Source organism: Osmia bicornis, chromosome 10 (assembly GCF_907164935.1).
Source record: "Osmia bicornis bicornis chromosome 10, iOsmBic2.1, whole genome shotgun sequence".
NCBI lineage: Eukaryota > Metazoa > Arthropoda > Insecta > Hymenoptera > Megachilidae > Osmia > Osmia bicornis.
In genome coordinates this window covers 7329871-7351577 of record NC_060225.1, presented here as the reverse complement: position 1 = coordinate 7351577, position 21707 = coordinate 7329871, and the positions used below count along the sequence as shown (strand labels likewise).

The 21707-nt window shown below is 40.9% G+C and overlaps 1 protein-coding gene across 1 annotated transcript; it reads left to right on the top strand.

Moving 5' to 3' along the window:
• Positions 1-9718: 9718 nt before the first annotated feature.
• On the top strand, positions 9719-21667 carry LOC114871230 (protein gooseberry-like). Its single transcript, XM_029176889.2, has 5 exons — positions 9719-10214; positions 14671-14809; positions 14944-15233; positions 19426-19839; positions 19966-21667. The coding sequence occupies exons 1-5, from the start codon at positions 10154-10156 to the stop codon at positions 20544-20546; spliced, it is 1485 nt and encodes a 494-aa protein (XP_029032722.1). The 5' UTR covers positions 9719-10153; the 3' UTR covers positions 20547-21667.
• The last annotated feature ends 40 nt before the right edge of the window (positions 21668-21707 follow it).

Here is a 21707-nt window from a genome sequence, read left to right as displayed (position 1 = left end):
CGGTTTTTCTATCTTCAAAGCGTTTTCTCTTGACAAAGTAGCAAAGTGGATCGGTGAAATCAGTTGTTTCAAACAGATTGCAAAATTTTCAATTAGAATTCACTGCGAATTAACAAAAACAAGTTTTAAAAAAGTATTGGGAATAATACGAAGGAATAGTTGACGTTTTATTTGACGATGAAGCTTGGACGATCAAACGATCATCAAGTGGTGAGACCGTGTTTCAAGATGGTCGTCGAAGGAGACGAAGGAGGAGGAGGAGCAGTCAGGGTCGCGGGCTTTCTCACACGAAAATCCAATTTTACAAAAATATCGGTCTGGTAATGAGAAATAGCCGCTGAGTCACTACGGTCGCCGGTAAAAACTTGAAGAAGCCGGCTCGTTCTCGGCTTGTACACGGCTCCCAGCGTCCCACGCCCTTGACCAATGAGAAAAATCAACCCCTCTCTGTACTCGCCTCCCTCTCTCTTTCTTTTATCTCCATTTGTAGCTTTTGCCTTCGAATCCCTCTCTCGAGGGATATTACTTAAGCCCGCGAATTCGCGGCCCGATCCCGAGTAACAATCGATTATCCGTCAAATCGATTAACTTCGACAAAGGGAAAACTGAAGAAATTGATAAAATAATACAACTGCCTTGTAGCTAAAAAATTGCCGTAAGGGCAGATACTTGAACGCGTCGATAAAAAGGTGTAATCGAGCCAGACGTTTAAGGAACAAGCTGTCCAACGTACACCGGTCAATAATGATCGGCACCGGTGAAAATGAAGAACAGTCGATGACAGTCGATCGTAAGAAAGATCGATTTCTGTGCGAGACGGGCAGGCAGCGTTATAATTCCGTAGCCCTTCGGCGGATCCTTTAACGCGGTCAGAAACGCGTGTATACGACACAACGAACGCGTCCCTCATTTGCTGCATGTCGGTCGGCTCGGATGCATTTATCATGCGGCCGCCTGCCTCGATGCACACACCAGTTCCTCCTCTACCATCCGGAGGCGAAAAACACCGCTCGTGTTCACCTGGCTACCGCGCTGGTTACCTTGTGTGAGTGGCGGGATCCACGCAACACGACGCGTTGCGCCGTCAGGAAAACACGAGCCGGTTTCACGTGTGGGACACGGACAATGGCGGGTCGTCACGGTGAAACACCCGCTCCGCTACCCGTCTTACGCCTCGATCGACACCGGTTTCGCGATTCCACGCGGCTCCTCCTTCGTCCTCGGTTTTTGAATTGTGCCAAAAAATCAGCGGAAGAAAAGGAACCGAATGATAAATGAATCGTACCAGCCTTCTCGGAATCTCATTTTCTTATCCTCAGTTTTCGAGAATCAGGTGATTTATATGCGACCTCAAGTGTGCGAATATCATAGGAAAGCTGTACAGCCGAGCCGCACGATTCATTGACTATTTCTGAACACTTACGGCTGTGACGGTGACGAGGGGAGGGAGGGAAAAAAAAAGTCGTTTGCATATTTTTTCACTTAGGCGACTTCATCAACGACGGTCATTAAGCGATGCAATTTTATTGCCTGGCGGGAGACGTGTGCAACGCGACACGCGGCAAATCATAGCGTTTGAATTAATACCTAACTCATTCGTGCCACCATAGATCGATATCTCCTTCGGTAATAATTGATAGATTGTTAGAAACATCGTTCTGATTAATGACAACCTCGTTCGTCTGGTTTCTAGTATTTTGCAAAGGCAAAGACAATTTACTCGAGGAATTATTTCCTTGCTCTTTCTGTCTGTAAATAAAAATACACTCAGAGGAATTGATAAGACTAAGACCATTACTGATGATCGTAAGAAGAAAATGATATTTTTCACTTTCGAATGTACGATCAAGCAACATTCCAATGAAAGTAGCCGCGGCTAAGAGAAGTTGAAATCCCTGGACTTGCTGCCATTACGATCAGGAATTTGAAACACTGGCACGATAACATATGACATCCGGATCACAATGACGCCTCCCATCGCGGTACGTTGTTCATCATGTCGGGTCTCACCGCGGGTTACCACGGTAGCCACGACTTCATTCAAGAACGAGATCGAGGAATTCTTTTCAACCGGCTAGGCTGCCTCGTCCGGATCTATCGGGGCTTAATAAGATGAAGAAAAGCTGACGACTGGCGAGAGAAAGACAGACAAGAAGTAATTTTGTAGCAGCATTGTCCAACCAGACGATGGACCTTCCATCGTGTTTTTTCGATCGTCGCGGCTAAACGAGCCGGCTTCTGTTTTCTGGAATCCTTTCGGCGGTCTCCTTGAAGATCCCGAGCGGTGGCTGGCTGAAAATACAGTATTTTATTTAGCTTCAAGCAACAATAGCGATACACTCGTATCGAGAAACAAACAGTTCGAAAAGTTTCACACGATGTTTGTCTTCGAAATTTTTATTCATTCAGGGTAGTAATTTTCAGTAATACAGGAAATGGAGACTTGACTTCAAGGTGTACACGGATATATTACTTCTAATGTCCGATCATCAACGCTTCAAAGTACTGATTATTAAAATTACAGGGAAAAGTGATTGTGATGCAAGATATACTCATTGGCGTAACTAGGATATTCTTGTGGAATGGGCTAGATTCCTTAGCTTTGTTAAATGTTAAGTGTTAGAAGTTTAGAATCTTAGAATTTTGAAATTTTGAAATTTTTGGATTTTAGAACCTTAGGATTTTAGGATCAGTCCACGTTCCTTCATTAGACAAAGTAGCTATAGCAATTTAATCTTTGGTCAACGGAGCCTGGATCAATCGTGATCCAAACTTAACAAGTGTATTAATTTAAAATTAAATGTATAATTTTTTAATGAAAGGGTTTCGTATATTGAAAAAATAATTTTTAAGGGAACAGTGTAAAATTTGGAACTTTAAAGGTTAATCATTCTGACAATCATCTTAGCGTTTTCAAGCGACGTTTCGTTTATATTTTTCTTTAGTAACACAAATTACACGTCCTTATACCGCGTAATCGGCAGACTTACGTCACGAGAAAAGGTCTCGTTACTTCATCAGTCAATCACGTACGCGTTCGCTAACGACGTTATTCTGCCTGTCGATGATCACCGATGCTACCGACGATTAGCGAGATCGATCGTGAGTGTAATTTTGCGACGAACTGACGTAACGCGTCGATTACTCAACGTCCAAGTCGACGAGTTTCCAGCTGGAATGTGGATCAAAGTCAAGATGCCAGCAGGAGGTGGTCCCTGAACTATGTATCTCTCTGTCGATCAGCTATCACGATAGTAACTCACGGTGAGAAAATAGAAAAAAAAAGAGATATGGAGATCGCGTTGACAGAGGCGAGAGAAGAGTGTGATTAATTAGGGTCAAGATTAGAACAGAAGCGGACGACCTGTGATTTTCTCGGTGAAAAATGTCGCTGACAGTTTTCATCAACGTTGCAATTGTCGATTATTTTTTTTCTCAACTTTTTTCCGCGGCATATTTTAAAATTTGGGAGTTTGGGAATTTGGGAATTCAGAAATTTGAAAATTTGGAAGTCTAGGAATTGTGGAATTTGGAAATTTCGGAATCTGAAAATTTGAGAATTTGGGAATTTCAGAATTTGAAAATTTGAGAATTTGGGAATTTCAGAATTCTGGTATTCTGGAATTTTAGATTTTCAGAATATTAGAATTCAGAAATAAAAAATTTTTTAAATCCAGAACGGCAAGAAGGAGAAACACCTCAGCCCCCTTACTTATTCCATTGAACACAACAATTTATTTACAAATTCTCTAACTTCATTGTGCAAACGCGTTCATCCTTGACTACTATCAGAAGAAGAGAGTCTTCTTCTCTTTGATCGTGAAATCAATAACCCTGGCGTATAAGAAACGATTCAGTCGCTTCATGCCTGCTTAGCTTATCGCTATCAGAAGGATCTTTCTCACGAGGTTTTGCGCACCAGTTAGGTAGGAAGGATAACTGTATCAGGATAATTCACGACGGTGGATTTCACGGAAAGGTCGATGGATCGGCATGGAAGAACACCTACGATCTATGTACCAGCCGATTCATCCGACCACTGTATTCCATTAAACAGATTCAATATTAACAAAGACAAAAAGCCGTCGATCGCGAACGAATTTTCTTCTTAGTCTGCCAACTTTCTAGGTTTATCCTGATAATTCGATCTTTCGACGAAAATTACTTCTTCCTTTACCGGTGATCCTCCTGCTCTCAATCACGCTCGATTAACAAGCCTTCACCGAGTGATTGCTGATCAACGATGATAACGAGGCCGATCGTGCAACAGGAATTAAACGAGAGATCACTTATTGCTACGATGTTAATTACATTTGTCAGAGAGGGTGTGTATCCTTTCTCTTTTTATACCTACACTCTTTATAGAATCTAGGGAACTACTATTACAGAATATTCACACGTTATCCGAACAATTGTTATTCTTTTTTCAATTGAACGAAGGAGGAAGAGATTCTATCATCTCCATATAGAAAGTTGGAACTCGTTCAAAATCTTTAGATACTACTTTGCGATTTCCCTTCCAGGATTTTCATGAAATAAAAACTCGTAGTTGTAAAAACCCCTGGCAGTAGCTGTTTCACGAGTCAGGCAGGAGTCAAGCATGCGATAAAAAAAAATCGGTATCGTAAAGTTCACAAAAAAAAAGAAGGAAAGGGTTAACAGTCGAAGAAGCGTAATAGGTTTTTTTCTCGCCATTTCCATTCGGCCAGATTTTTCTGCCTTCACGAAAAGGGGCTGCCCCTTTTTTCTCGTCCCTGTAACGAACTTAGTCGAACGGTGACAATGAGGATTATGAGCGATGATGACGAATATTTATGAGTTTACGAGTTGATGACTTTACGACGCTTACACGCGAAGGATGCTATCCCATTTTGCAGGGCAACAGTCCCGACAGGATGCCCGTCACGTGCTTGCAACCAGAGCATCCTTTTGCCTCTGCCAGAAATTTTCCTTTTTTTGCTCACAGGATTTCCTTTATCTTTCATCTTTTCCTGTGAAAATCTTTAAAAGATCGTTCCAGGGATGCTTTCGATATTAAAAAATTTAATAAAAATTCTTAAAATCGGATAATGTCATTTATCAACGATGAAGTTAACATAGAATCACGAAAGGAAAAGGATGAAGGTTGAAAAAGGCGGGGAACAAGAAAGCTATCGTAGAAATCGCAATTAACGGGTTGCATGACTTTGGACATGCAGAAACCGGAAGATCACTCGTTTATGGCAATTTTTCGGGCACGGGCAGCAACCTGTTGTGAGAATATTTCACCGAATCAAGGATGCGAATCAAATCCGATAAATCGATGCGTTTCGAAAGTTTTGTTCGCGACTAAGATCTACTTACTGTTTTGTTCGATAATTACATTTAAGATACTTTAAATGTAAATTATGCAAAGTGAAATCGTCGTATATATAAAATAAATTAACTACCCACCTCTCGTTTTTGCTAATCCAACGAGAATTACAAACGAGGGGCCCGAATTGAAACGTGACACGCAAGAAACGCAACTTTCGCTAAACGAAATCCGTGAAAAATGAAAACATTTCAAACTTTAATACAATAGAGTGATTTATTTACTATTTCCAGTAGATACAAATTAAAATATTTCATTTTGACGAGGTCGAATGGTTTTCATTTTACTAGTTTTTAATAGAATTTGGGAACCAGGAGCAGGCTGTAGAAATTTTGGTGAAATCGTTAGTATCCTCGATCGTGAACGAGGACGAACTGCTCGTAATAAGGCGGTAATAACGCGTTAAAAGCTGTCGTGGATCTCGAGCGAAACGATCAGTCGTATATCAGGGATGATGAGTTTACTGCCATCCTCGTATAGCCATCATGCCTTCCTTCGTCCTTCTTCGCGCGAAATATCGTCGCACAATAGCCGATTGGAGCTGCGTCAGATTTACGATCGGACCTGGAACAGACCTGCAAAACTTTTACCAAGTGCCAGCACTTCCTTCCTCTTCTCAGAGAATCTTTGTGCAACCACTGGCGTAGAAAATACTTTGATACATTCAAAATCAATACAAATTTTAATTACAAAATCAATCGATTTTCGGGAAAATGAAGGTAAAGGAATCGATAAATCTCGATATAAAATAATTAGAATGAAAAAAGAAGAAAATTGCATAGAATTTTCGGGTACCTGAACAAATCACGAAAGGATGGTACAAAAGGATTTTCTATCTCACAATAGTTTGTCAAATAATTTTTCTTACGCCATTGAGCGATGAAAAGAGGCCTGAATAATTTGCAGGCTGAAAAGCACGCAGGTCCGTGACGAGAAGTGGCCAAAAGTTAGGCTTCAACGCGGTCGGTACTGCCTTCCGGCTCGCACTCGCAACTTCCAGGAGCTTTTCCAGCTAAGATGGTGGAAGTTTTCTGGTTTACAGTACATCCCGCTGGCTGGCCGTCAACATCCTTGACGGGGTTGCTTTCAAGCCATCCTGGCAGGAGCTGAAGATGGAAGAAAAAAAAGTAGAAGTGTTGCTGCTGTGATGTTGTCACGACTCTTGTCGCGAACGAAGAAACAACTTCTTAATCTTCTTTCTCGTCAGAGAACAGGATAACATTTCGTCGGAACTGTCCTCTTCAGAACAGAGGAAACAATTATTTTCTTGTCTCTTTGTTTCTCTTAATATTTTTCGAAGGCAGGCTCTGGAATACCTGAATTTTCAATTTTTCCAAATTTCAGGAACAAACGAAAAATATTTTTCTAACTGTTTACGATTTAAAAGAGCGACAGTGTGTTTTTGAATTAAGAATTGATTTCTCTTTTTTTCTCTTCTTGAAACTATACAAATTGACTACCGACAAACACCGAGACAGCGTAGTCGAGAACCCCCTACGGTCCTGCTGTTGTGAATCTGTCAACATCCTCGTCAAAGTCGCATTGAAATCCCTTCTTGTGGACCGACAAAGAATCCCCGATAGCCAGGTTGTTTGTTGGCAAAAAATCAACTCCATTGGAAGCTGGCCCTTCGCCTCGAGATCGATCTCATTGTGCTCCCGTGAAAAATTTCGATAGCGACCAGTAGTTTCGTCAAAGGATTCACCTTTGCTTTGACATTCTTCGCCCGATTATCTGTCCACTGAAACTTTCTAATGAAAAGATTTAAAGCGTTGATAATTTCATTCTCTTCCAAAGGGATCTTCAACAATTATTTTTTAATTCGTTCACTTCTCTATCCATCTTTACGAATTTTCTTATTCGTTATCAACCCTTTCGTCGGTAGCCGGATGAAAATCTAAACGATGGAACAATGAACGAGTTCGACCGCAAACGCTGAGAGTCCTGAAACCGCAATTTCTCAGATCGTCCTAGGTCCTCGATTCCTTGGAACCTCGGCACCCGATGATTTACGATCTTCTAGCATCAAACCGCGTCTTCATGTGGATCCATTATACACAGCCTGCCGGATATTTACGATCCCTTATTTGCACATCGAGCCGTTCGCGATGAATGGAGGAACACGGGGAGCAGACGAAGAGGAGACGATGAGGAGAAGGGGCTTCGATGCTCGAAGAGGGTGGATTATTTACGGCGTAACGGTGTTCCCGAGCTGTTGTGCTTGTTGTCAGGTAGGCGGATCGCAACTCTGAAGCAATTTGCATTTATTTGCGGGTTCCTGACTACACGCCCCCTTTCATGGCTCCCCATGAGAGCCAAGATACCTATCTCTCAACGCTGTTTTACACTTGCCTCGACAGAGGGATGGTGTTCCTCTTTTTTTTTCTTTCATACTCGATATTATGTCAGGATCGGTTACATCGCGTTACTTTTTTTCCTGCTCGAATTCCTGCTGCTGGTAAATTAGCGTCGATTATTGTAAGTTATTGGATCTCTTCGTCCCTCCGCTTTCTATAAGCATCTTGTCACCGCCGACAGTCCGAAAATAAACACAGAAACGACTCCTTTATCCCCGAAATAACCGGACGGAAGATGGCGAAAAGCATCCCCGTAAATCAATTACGTCTTCATCCATACCCTGAATTGTTCGCTTCACGCTTGGCCATCACTACGACGACGACGACGACGACGCTATTCGCCAACGATACCGTGACGATCTCGTCGCGACCTTGAAGCAGCCTCAGTTCGGTACGCGGTAATCCTCGAAGCAGCTACCAACTGGCTAAGAGATTGGACGACAAGGGCTGCTGAACAGTTTCTTCTCTCCGTCATCCCCGTGCAAGATGGGTCCGCGATGAGTAGCATGAAGACATTAGGGGAGTTTGTTTTGTCCTCGCCGCGGGACACCATCGGTCAGACTCGACTCCGTTAAAAGTAACGCCGTATTACTTTGGCCAGGATGCAACCCCGGGTGGTCGTTTGCCAAGTTTCCTTCCGCTTTTCCACCACCCCCTCCGTCTGTCCTCTTCTTCGGCAGCCTTCTGTTTGGCCATTTTCGCGCTCCGGAACGCACCGGTCCTAACAAACAGGACGATAATAAACATTGATGGGACATCAGCGGGTCCGTTGCCTCTCCCGTCGTTGTTGGAACAATACAAAGATCGTTCGACAATTTTTTCCTCGCTTTCCTTCGCCGGGATTTTCCTGCTTCATCGTAAGGATTCTTCAGGGAACGAATCGTCGATTCGACTCGTGCATAATCGCACTTTGCCGGAGAAATCATTCGAAATAAAATGTCTCGGAGGGGGGTGAATAAGAGGAAATTTTGAAAAGAAAATTGAAATAGCTTTTCCTTTGTTCGACCATGCTCGATGTTACTTCAACGATCAATTAGGCTTTTTACCGTGTGCATTTAGCTGTCACGTCCTGTTTCGTACGAAGCATTGTCACTTCCGCGGGCGGAAAAAATGGTGAACCTAAAAAGCGAAAGTTGGGAGCCGGTGATCTCTGCTCATGCGTTAATAACAATTAGGGAACGAGTTAAAGAACGAACCGGGTTATTTGTGATCGTCGCTTGCTTAACTCGTTGCCGCTCTAGCGCTCGACTCTTGCAACCGATTTAAAAATTCTTTTCATTCTCTCCGCAGTAAGTAATCGTAGATACATTTACTTTGTTCCAACTGAAACTTGTAAAAATTATTTCTAGTTTAATCGATTGAACAAATCATTCCACTAATAAATATCATCCTTTACAGAACCAATGGGCTGAACCTGATTAATCGAAGACGATCAGACCAATCGAATGCAGTAGTCAGCCCTTAAAATCACCCTTCGTCGAATGAATGGCGAACAAAAATTTGTAGAAACTATTTCTAGTTTAATCAATTGAAGAATTCATTTCAATAATGAATATTACTTTTGATAGAGCCATCGTCCTGAACCTGACCAATCCAAAAGTATCAGACCAATCGAATGCAGTAACCATCCCTTAAAATCAACCCTCGTCGAATGAACGGTGGAAAAAACACCCTTGGGTCTGATCCGGCATCGTTTCCCTCCCCGCGTCACCGAATCGTATCAGAAAGAGTATCAGTGATCCCGGAGGCAGCATGGTCTCCAGACATGCGTCCCCCGTGCGTTTCCGTCGCTGCGCCGCTGGGCGTGCCTTCAGGGGCGCGACTAGGCGAACCTTTCGGCGCATGGATTGGTCGACGTAGCCGAGAAACAGGTAGCACGAAAGCAACACCGAGCACGTTGTCCTCGGTAGGTGACCGGGACCAGCTGGCTGGTAGCAAACGAACATCACCTTCCCCTACCATCGTCCCGAAGTTGGACAAAGTGAGGATGGGAGTGGCCAAGCATTAGTTACCCTGGGTGTCGAGTGGTCGGCCAAGGTAGTCCGGATCAGGAAAGCGATCTGTCGAGATCCAACTCAGTCGTCGAAGGACTCTCTTCGCGCTTCGAAGGAGAGACAGGTGTCTGGATCCCGGCCAAATACTAGAGATACACAGTGGGGATCTGGAAGAGGTTGGATCGCGTACAGATCGATCCTGATCGAGCCAGTGAGAACTACGTTCTAAAGTGACAGTTTCGCGAAGGAAAGAGTGGGATACGCGTGTTCCTCTTCTCTTCGAACGTGGACAAGGATTCCGGGGACAGTGCTGATTTTCTCGTGATAAGCATTCTATTTTTTTTTGTGAAGCCCCTCTCCCCTCTCTCCCCCCTTGGAAGGAGAAACAGTGGTGTGACAGCTTTTGTGGCGTTTTGTGAGAGAGGAACTGGGGGCGCGGACGCGCTGAAATGACGGTGACCACTAACTTCTCGATGATGCGACCCTGCTTCACTGGATACCCCTTTCAAGGTAACGCTCGAAGGCATAAGTAGTACAGTTAGAAATGGAAATATTAACCGCGACAATTGGATGTTCTTTGCTTCTTGCTAAATTATCATTATTAATCTTTTGAAAGTCTAATCCTGTTTCAACGTTCAAAGCACTTGAATGGAATATTTGGATAATTTTCATAAGCGTGATAAGATCGAACGGTCTCAAAAATTTTGCGAGGGTACCAGAATGACATTGTGCAGCATTTCGTGAAAGAGCATTCAGGATTTCAATTTTACAACTGGCCCGGTGGCAGGAGCATCCTCCAGATTTAACCGACAGGACGTCTTGCTAGATTCCAAACGGGGCTTTGATATATAACCTTACCTGACCCGTGAAGACCGGAACATTACCATTAATGACCGTCATAAATAACGAAATATATTTTTCGAGGTTCCTTGCCGTCGCTCTCCAAATCCCAGCTTTTCAACTTAGCACGCCTTCAGTCATTTTTTTTTACACCATGTGGAAAAAACTAGACAGGGTTGCCTAAATATTTCTGAACGATATTCTTGCTAATTTGCAAGAATAATATTGTTAATTTTCAAGATTACATTACACAACGAAATTAAGTCATATTTATTTTCAGTAATTAGAAATGTAACGGCTCGAATTTATTTTAATATCTCTGATTGCAATTAATTGAGATGTCATTGACTGAAGGAACAGTTGCTCAATTTTATAATTAAGAAATTACAAAAGTTACTTAGCCTCGTTACTCCTTGCAAAATTGAAAATCGACCGTGTAATTGTGAAACTTGTTCGGCATTGTTGTCCTTCGTGGGCAGAAGAACCTCGTTCACGAGCTCCTCTGGAAAGTTTCGGAAAAACGACCCTGTGACCCTCGTTTATGACCTCATAAATTCTCTTATATAGCCAATTTCCAAAGTCGCTACTCAATTTGCGAGATCAGGCTCCAAAGAAAAAAGAATAATTTTAATTAGCGTTGATATGCAAGGCGTCAGATTGAAAGCTGATTAGAAATCAAGTAAACGATGATGCTTTACGTTCACCGTCACAGTGAAAGTAAACGTGTCTAATAAGATTACTGTATTATATACAGAAATAGTTCATTTTCAAATTTAATTAATTAATTTGCAACCCTTTATTATTAGTATAATGGTAATCATTTGAAGCGTCGGTCATTATAAGGATTAACCCTCGGACGGCGGACCATGGAGAGAGAACCAATTTTAATTTAACTTTGTATTTCAAATTATTTTCTCTGCTCCTTTCAAAATTATTCTACCAATATATGAAACCTTTTTAGTTAAAAATTATCCTTGTATATGATTTGTAAGTTTGGGTGTCAATTGACCCACAACTACTTAAGATTTGATCAGTTTTATATTTCTGAAAGTGCTGTAAAGTTTCTATTATAAAAATGACTAAACGATTAGCGGAAAGGACGTAAGAGTTACACAAGTTGCAGCCGTGGGTTGATAATTGCAACTTGCAACAAGTATTAATTCAAGGAAGAGTATTAAATAACGTAATACTCCCGTGTGAACCATTGAATTTCTCGCAGTTAAAGCCGAGTAGTATCCTAATGAAAATTGTGTGTTTATTCCTGAATTTTTACTCGATTCTTGTTTGTTGTTTACGCAAATGATAAACGATCATTTGTCACTGTCCGACGTTACGCAGAAGGAGCAAGCTTTAATTACACGTAACAATTAATCACCGAAACGTATGTGCGACTTCGTATGCAAAATGGACGCGTTTAACGCACGTGGAACGTGTAATTAAACATTCTTGGAAGATTAATAACGGTGGGATATGTTTTCGCAATTGTGAGACTTGCACTTGGCATAGGTGATGGTTAATTCGTTTGTTACAATGCTGAAAGTCAACGTGTGAGGTAAAAGCAAACGCTGATTCGCGGTTTGTTTCTCGGAATTGTTGCTTCCTTGATTGAAAATTAATTGCAACGACTACTCGAATGCAAATCGTCGATGGTAAGAAAAGAATCGTGAACATTTATCAATTTATCTTTATTTGTCCTCTGCAAATATGACAATTTTTTGATAGAAAGAAATTTATTTTGTAACAGAAACTTTCTGTGTTTCTATGAAATATTGGATAGAAGCTTTTGTAAAAAATTTTTAGAACCATCTTCTTTTATCTTTTTCAACCCCATTCGAATTGAGCTTCTTACAAATACTGTACACTATTGATTGTTCTTAAGTATTTTTATAATTTTCACACGAAAAATAGTGCATAATTCAGCTTATGCAATCGAAGGCAACGTTTAATCGTTTTTTCTCTTCTCCCTCCGTTTTTTTTTCTTCTTTCGTTCGTTACGTGAACATCGATTCGCCGGTTCGTTCTTCTTCATCTGTCGTCAAGGTGATACGAACTCAGCGATCCGACAGATCCAAGCGTGGGAAACGATCATTAATCGGCAACAATGTTAAGCGAGCAATTTCTTGCCAAGTTTTCCGCTTGGAAGAATTGCGAGCCGTGGTTTTCTATGAAAAACCGACGAATTTCTAGACCGACCGAAAAAATCGAAAGCGAAGAAAATCGAGCGTTTCGTTCACCGTCTATTTACCTGTGATTTTAATGCCTTTTAATTTTCTTTGTTTTATTTCATTGCTTCATTTATCAAAGTTAGTAATGTTTATACAAATTTTACAGAATTTATTTTAATTTAGGTGCAAAAATTTGAGAAGTTAAATTATTTAGTATTTTCGAATTTGGATGACTCTCTATTTGACAGGTGTGAAAATTCAATAAATTTTCTGATTAAGGATATTACGTTGAATAAAAGCAATAAAGGTCATGTTGTTATTATTAGTATTGCGACGAAAAAATTATGTAATTACGCTCTTGATGCCCACTCATGCGTGTGAACATTTTTTCATCCAACTTTGCTATTAGTCGAAGGTAATTATGGTAACGAGTGGATCGCACATATCTCGTGATATTAAACGAATAAGAATAATAATAATAATTTGTTGTGTTTTTTTTCTCGGCTGGTCTCGCATCAACAATCAGACACTGTTTTTCCTCTCGTTACTATGTCACAAAAGTGAGTCACACCTGTATGAAGGAGTTTTTGCGCGTTCGATCACGTTAGTGTAATATTAGTTACGATTAACTGGAAGCTTAAGCATTTTACACGATCGTAAAAGAAAGAGCAGTGTTACGTTTGAATTATCTGGAGGTGTTTTTTCCCTTTCGATTCAAGGCTTGCCAGACGAAAAATTCTCTGTCACATAAAAGTAGATCTAGGTCTTTTAACTTATGTTAGAGAAATCATTAGATATTAATTATCTAATGAAGGAGAGTGAAATAAGAGGTATTCCGGGATTTGGAGTTTTTATGTTTCAAGTTTCAAATTTCCAAGTTTCAAATTTCCAAGTTTCTAAGCTTGTATGTTCCAAGTTTCAAATTCCTAAGATCCAGGTTCCAAGTTTCTAAGTTCCCAAGTTCCCAAGTTTCCAAATTTCGAAGTCCTAGGTTCCAGATTTCTAAGTTCCTATGTTGCTAAGTTTTAAGTTTCTAAGTTCCAAGTTTCCAAATTTCTAAGTTCTAGGTTCCAGATTTCTAAGTTCCTAAGTTGCCAAGTCCCAAGTTTCCAAATTCCAAATTGCCAAGTTCTAAGTTCCAAAATTACAAGTCTCTAAGATCCTAAGTTCCTAAAATTAAAAAATTACCAATCGTAATATTAATCCTCTACACATTTCACACCCCCAAAAGTAATTCTATTAAACAAGAACTTGTAACTGTAGGAAAATATACACTTAATCACCGTTGTATTGTCATAGCACAATCAGATTGTAAGTCAAGAAAAACTTGCAGCTGTACGATAAGCTATGATGCATCAAACTACATAATTAAATATGTATTCTAATAAAAAGAGATCGCTATTTAAATAGTTCTTTCCCGATCGTAATCGGGCCTGATTACAGTGAACGAGACAAATTACACGCTATCAGTGTTATACGCCGTAAACCCTTAAGATTCATTAGTCTTATCGTTATTTATGGGATTGTATGCCAGCCTACTGTAACTCTCTTTCTTCCTCTCTTTTTTTATCCTCCGTTCTCCTCTTTCGTCCTGTTTCCACCTCGACACACAGGAAACACGTCGAGGTGAAGGTGGAACGATAAATCCAGGTTTCTCTTTATTCTGCATCGAGTAACTGTATTTTTACCTTTTGTTTCCAAGCGCGCTCGCTCGCTCGCTAAAGGATTCGTGATTTTGCAATCAACCTTCGACGAATCCTGACTGATTGTGAATGGAAAAACAATAGTTTCGTAAAGTTTCTGAAAAGTCACCTTAAAACTATCAAGGATATCATTTTGTAATCGAACTTCGATCTTATAAAAAAATATAGCGTCTCGATGAGAAAGGCTCTTTTTCTTTCTTTTCTTTCTCAATGTCTTCTCAACATCTCTGCATTAATCTTGCACGATTTTTGTCGCAGATTTAGGATCGATACCAGGTCAGGGACGCGTCAATCAGCTCGGGGGTGTCTTTATAAATGGACGGCCGTTGCCGAATCACATTCGATTGAAAATTGTCGAGATGGCTGCAGCCGGAGTTAGGCCTTGCGTTATTTCAAGGTAAACAGAAATTTCAATTCCCCTATTAAAGAATCTACTTCTTCAATAAATCATATATCACTGAACACATATTCCTACAAATATTATACAAATAACAAATTGTTATTTAATTTTCATATTTTTATTCGAAACAGGCAATTGAGGGTGTCGCACGGATGCGTATCGAAGATTTTAAACCGGTACCAAGAGACCGGAAGCATCAGGCCGGGAGTGATCGGTGGTAGCAAGCCGAGGGTGGCTACGCCGGAAGTCGAGGCGAGAATCGAAGAGTATAAACGCGATAATCCAGGAATCTTCTCTTGGGAAATTCGGGATAGACTGATCAAGGAGGGAATTTGCGACAGGACCAGCGCTCCAAGTGTTTCTGCGATTTCCAGGCTTCTCAGAGGACGAGATCCTGAAGACGAGGCGAAACTTGGGGACGGTAAGTTTCCGTTTCCTTAAATTATATTCTATTTTTCCTTCAGACAATTTGTTTAATTTTGATTGGAAATTTGACCACATAATTCCCTACCGACAAAATTGCATATTAATATCCCTTTGACAAAAACTCCTCCGATCGAGAGCACACACATCGCACTCCGTGTGTCTTCCAGCTTGACCAAGATTGATGATCCAGCTGAATCAGTGAATTAGCCTCTCGCAAATATCCCCGTAACAGCGCCACTGTGCAAAATTAGATTATAACAGCATTGCTCGATAATTTGGTTCCTCCAGCCTCTTACGTGGCAGACTCTCTTGAAATTCAATGGAATATCTATTTATCTTTTACCGTCGCTGATAATATTTGAAGATATTCAAATTTTTAATTAGTTGAATCATTTTACAATTGCAAAGGTGCAATTTTCCGACTATTCTTCGGCGATGAAAAATGAAAAATTTCAATTTCGTAATCTCGGTATTACGTTCTCTATGCCTGTTCTTTGGAACGTTTCAATTTGTAGCTTAATTGCCGAGCGATATCTGGTAGGAGGAGCAATTTGTCAGCAAAGTGGAGCGCGATCTTGGTTAAAGCTCGCGTGCCTTCTTTTATCGCGCGTCTACATCGGCATAGAAAATTTTCACGCTGCGTTTTAAGCGAGGCTGAAAAATTCACTGCTTTTCCTTCTTCTGGCACAATAGGAAGAAAGTAAAAAATAGATAAGAAACGCGTCCGCGATAAAAGTGACCATTAAGGGAACGGCTTCCTGAACAACGTAATATTCCGGCCGCAGGGAAAATTACCTTGTAGGAAATTACGAAGGGGATCAGAAGTGGAGCTTAGCAAGTAGTTCGCAGTTAATTTGCGCTTCACGTTGAAACTTTTCTCCAGGCACTCTTTAATCATTACAGACGATTCGAAAAACTGCTTCTTACACGTCGAAGAAAATCGTTTTTCCTTTGCCTTATCACAAGTTTGCGTGTACTTCGCCCTACTTTCGTGAAACGAAGTTACATGAAAAATTTGCATTTCAAATTGGTAAGGGTGTGTTATGAGATTTTAAGTATTTACGGTATCATGGATATCTTTCATGATTCTTTACTTTATTTTAGTGCTGTATGTTCCAAGTTTCTAAGTCCCTAACTTCAATTTTTTAAGTTCCAAGTTTCTACGTTGCAAGCACCCAAGCTCCCAAGCTCCCAAGCATTCAAGCTCCCAAGCACCCAAGCTACCAAGCTCCAAGCTCCGAATTGTTAAATTCCAAGTTGCTAAGTTCCAAATTACTAAATTCCAAATTGTTAAGTTCCAAATTCCTAATTTCCAAGTTGCTAAGTTCCAAATTGCTAAATTTTAAATTGCTAAGTTCCAAATTACTAAGTTCCAAATTCCTAATTTCCGAGTTGCTAAGTTCCAAGTTGCTAAGTTCCAAATTACTAAGTTGCTAAGTTCCAAGTTGCAAAATTCCTAACCTTCTAAGTTCCAAGTTCCAAGTTCTTAAGTTTCCTAAAGTTAACTCTCAGTTGAACGTTCTAAAGGCTTCAATTAAACACCCTCGTGCAAAGCTATAATAAATACCCTGAGATATTTCCCTAAGCCTCGAATATTCATTTCGTAATTACAAATTCTATCCACTTTTCCTGCTCCTCCCCTATAACTTTTTTTTTTATTACAAAAAATAAGAAACTATCCGACCCACTTCCGCGATCACGCACGCTCAACCCTTTCCTCGTCGATGAACCACGCCCGAAAAGGGGGGAACACGTGTTGTAAGTGGCAGAAAAGCACGGTGTAACGTAGAAATAGGAAAATTGCGAAGTTGAAAGTTTAATAGCGAACGATTGTTGGCCTGGCGAGAATCGAACAATCAACACCCCTCATCATCTGGCCTCAGCTTCGGACCACCAAGGATCGAAACGGTGCTGGATCTGTCGGCACACGGCGAATGAATAAATTAAATGCTCACGCATTAATCAGCTCCGCGTTTCTCGATCTTTGAAATGACCGGTTTTGCTTCACGATCGTCGGCCGCGAACGATCGGTAGCCGGTTGCATAGCCACCGACTCTGTAATCTTCTTGCCGCCCTGTGCATACCCACGTGCACGTCCGAAACTCCGATAGCTAGTGTCGAGAACATCGACGTACACACGAAAGAACAGAAAAATATCTTCTCGATTTAATACCCGCGTTCGTTTCTTTATATTTTTGCAAAGATATTTGAAATTTCATTGAAACAAAACATTTTCATTCTGCACTCATTAGGACTCGTTATAATGAATCTCATATTTAATTACAACGATCCACGTAATTTGTGGAAAATGAGAAAAATTTCTCACGGTCTGCAGGGGTTGCCACCCCCGAGGAGACAAATGAAACTTGTACCGACGGTGGTCCAGGCTGCGGTCATTGGAAAATACGTCTGTCGGCGAAGATGAAAAGATGAAAACGAGAAGAAACTGTTCGTGGATTTGTAAGTCGATCAGCCCCCGATGGTCGGCTGCCCTTTCAAAACAAAAAGAGGAGGGCACAAAAACAACGCGTTACCTAAGAGGGGGTGGGAAACTTGTAAAGACTGCCGACTATACTTGTCAGATTGACGAGGAGATACTTTAGTCAATTTACCATTCAAAATTATAACAATCACTTATATGAAATTTCTTTCAATATAAATTAATTTTGAAAATAAAATACAATGCATATCGTGTCTTTTGGTCCATATAGCGAAATCGTGTCGAACGGCAACCTAGCAATCTCTCACCTCGCGGGGGTAATATTAGGTTTGAAATTTTGGTAATTACTAGCCGCTCTCCGTCGCTTAGTCTTCCTGAAATATATAATCATTTTGGTGATTTCGCGAACGCGCCACGTTGCTTCCCCTCGTATTCTCAACCTGAGAACATCAAAGACACGTATCCATTCGTTTATTAATCATTATCACCTTAATTTTTGAACCATCAGATATAATAAAATGATATTAAAATTTATCGACGATCGGAGGTACGATGATTGAAAATAAAGGGGCGAGAGACGAATGCCGTTGGAATAAGAGAAACGAAACGATGGTAGGGAGGGAAAGGGAAGAAACGGATCGTCCGGGAATAGAGTCCGTGTCGAATGGGCATCAACGCGGGGCGTCCCGGCGTCAGGCGTCGTCGGCCGATTAGTCGCGGCCCGTGTAAAGCCAGTCGACAATTTCAAGACGCGGCGAGGCCTTCGCCGGAAGAAACCAGCCTCGTTCTTTTTACGCGCGCGTGTCATCCGTCTCTGCTTTCGCGGCCGCGATGATGAATCTACGATAATCTAAAAATGCGCCACTCCGTCTCTTCTGTCTCTTCGTTTCTGTTTGAACCGCCATCGAAATGCCTCCTGTTCCCGTCTTCTTCTGTCGCGACTGGAATGCGATAGCGACAGATTTATTCTTCATTTAACAAAGTGCAGATGAAATTAATTTCGTACACCGAAAAGTGGAAATATAAAATTAAACATATCTTCTGGAATATAGAAAAAATCATTATTAGAATAATTCAGTTGAAATCCTTGCTGCGTTTAAGAGTCAAGGAGAAAGGATTCCATAACTCGTTTTCTTACTGTCATAAGTCATCACTTTTCTTCTGTCCATCAATCGTCCTTGCCAGCCATATTCTCCGCGCTTATTCACGATCCGTTTAATTCATCGGGAATAGAGTTGTAACAATTTTCGATTTCCTTACCTTCGCTGTCGTTTAATATTCCGATACACGTATAAAGTTAGAAAACCGACACGCGCGATGGAAATCACGCACTTTAACTCTTTCACACGAGTAGGGGGGCAAAAAGGAAAGGGAAGAAAAAAAGAACATAGGGAACGTGGTGGGAAAGTAGTCGATCTCGAATCGAGTGTGAAATAACCAGCAGAATATGAACCGAAGTGCGGCTCCTTTTGAACTCGAGCTCGGCAAAACAAACCGTAAAGCAGCGACGTCCATTCACCTGGACGGAGTTTGAGCAGGTGACACGTGCATGCAGGAATTAATAGCTATTAGACACGACCTGGTCATTTGGTCTGCCTTATTTTCCAAATGGCAACCAGTTATTTCGACCTTTCGCTTCTTTACCCGAATTTGTTCCATGAAACGAGCGGTAAATTTATTGGTACCAATCAGATACTTATTATAAAATATATTCTAAGTTCTAATGTTGACTGAATTCTGTTTTCAGGTAAAACAAGCTCCGGTTCCGATTGCGAAAGCGAGCCAGGAATTCCTCTGAAAAGGAAGCAGAGGAGAAGCAGAACCACCTTCACTGCTCATCAATTGGACGAGTTAGAGAGAGCGTTCGAAAGGACACAGTACCCTGACATCTACACCAGAGAGGAACTGGCTCAAAGGACCAAGTTAACGGAAGCTAGGATTCAAGTATGGTTCAGTAACAGAAGAGCCAGGCTGAGGAAACAGTTGTCCTCGACCGGTTCCGGAGGATACGTCGGTTCCGTAGCATATCCTACGGCTTCTTACGTTCTTCATCCACCGACTGCACCCCATCCGCATGCTGCCACAACCGTCCCACCGACCCATCCTCACCCCCATCCACATGGACAGACTCTGCCAGACACTACCTTCTCCTCCAGTCAAGGTAAGATTATAAATTTCACAATCTGCTTGTATTTAACTTAGATAAAAGCACCGGTAGTTGATCAGTTAAGAAAAATTTGTTGCGTAATGAATAGAATAGAATCTCTAATTAACACGTGGTTTATAGTTCCAGAGCTCTATTCTTCGCACCATACCACGATGTCTCATCAATTGGCTTCTGATTCCACTCGTCTACCTTCTTCGGTCGGTTCCACCCCCAGTTACAGTCTGCCACCATCGGTTACCTACCCCAGCTCGCTGTTACCACCGACTTCGTCAACGAGCAGCAGTCATTTGAGTCATCAAGTGTCCCCAGTGGCTCCAGTCTCGTCGACCTATCAACAGGCAAGCAGTCATCAACTTCCACCGACTCCTAATTCTTTGGTGACAATGATGGGTCCTAATTCTGGCAATTCGAACCCATCGTCCGATCAATTGACCTCGTCTGACCTGCCACCGATCAGCTCGGTTTCACCTGTGCAACAACAGCAGCAGCAACAGGTCAGCCAGGGTAACAGTTCACCCTCGTGGAACCTTCCAATTTCCAGCGGAGGAAGGGTAGGTCTACCGAGTCCACCTTCCAGTTTGCAACAGCCACACACCCATCCTGCTCATCCTCATCAAGCGTTTGCCAGCCATTACGGTGCTCAGGGCTTCCAACAACCCCCTAGACCAGCTCCTCATCAACCCTTTTACAGCTGGTACTGAAAAGGTTACTTCTGTTATTGGAAAATGAAAGTTTTCTAAGGGTAAATTGGTTTCTATGTTTGTTAGATGAACTATGATGGCCACTGGCTTGGCTGAGGTTGCATTGTATGCGTATTTTGTGCGTTCCTCTTTGAATTGTAAAATAACTAAATTGATGAGGAATCGAAGAATGATTTAGTTATTTATTGATCATTAGATAAATGGTTATTCGTTCAGATAATCGAGACTGAGGGCAGCAGCAATCACTTAATTGTTTTATTATTGTTGCAAGAAATGTTAATTACATTTGTGATGTATATAATAAGGTATGATTTAAACGTGTTAAAAATTATTAACAAATAACGAGGTGAGAATGGAAATTTTACGAGGCGAGTTGAAGAAACAGAAAATGCCAGTACGTTTAATAATTATTTAAGTTGTAAATTTTAGCGATGAACAATCTTTACAAGATTAATGTAAGATAGGAGCTATTGAGTTTTGGACAAACGAATCCAGTGATTGTGTTTATGGTTCGCTTAAGGAAGAAATGTAAATATGGTCGCGATCACTGTTGATATTAGAAGGCAGTTTGCGGGCGACTGCCGCGCGAGAAGGATTGAGCAGATTTCTTCTCTGTAAGCATTGTAAATTCGTGTATTTTTGGTAGTTCAAATTAATGTTATAATTAATTAATTAAGTAGTGCATGTATATATGTTCGTTTGTCCTTGGTATTCGGGTTTTCCGTTTTAAGGATCGGTTGTCTTGCAATTTACAGTACGACCAGCAAATGTATTTAATATTGTAAATAGCCGTCGTAGCTCGTAAGTTTGCGATTATTTTTATTTTACTCGGAAATCTGTGTGGAAACTGTTTTATCGAGCGAAGGAAAGAATAAATCAAAGTAGTTGAAAAATTAAAGTAGACAGTGGATAGTTCGTTCAATCATAATTTTGTTATTAATAAATGTTTCAAATGTTTTCAATAAATAATTCAGAGTATCGGCGAATTTATTATAGAGAAGAAAAAGATTGCTTGCCCAATTGTAACATTTAGCTTCAATGTTTGAAAGATATTGTAAATGATTATCGTCGTATTAAATATGTATAGTATTGTATTTTGCTGCCTATTATTATTAAATAAAGTTTTGAGAGAACATCCTTATCTTCTAAGTGCGATTAACT

What these genes read in the sequence shown, in the direction of transcription:
- LOC114871230 (XM_029176889.2), top strand. Translation starts at nt 10,154, where the DNA reads ATGACGGTGACCACTAACTTCTCGATGATGCGACCCTGCTTCACTGGA. An exon ending in CACTGGATACCCCTTTCAAG is followed by an intron (nt 10,215 to 14,670) that starts GTAACGCTCGAA and finishes TTTTTGTCGCAG; the next exon opens with ATTTAGGATCGATACCAGGT. An exon ending in TACCTTCTCCTCCAGTCAAG is followed by an intron (nt 19,840 to 19,965) that starts GTAAGATTATAA and finishes CGTGGTTTATAG; the next exon opens with TTCCAGAGCTCTATTCTTCG.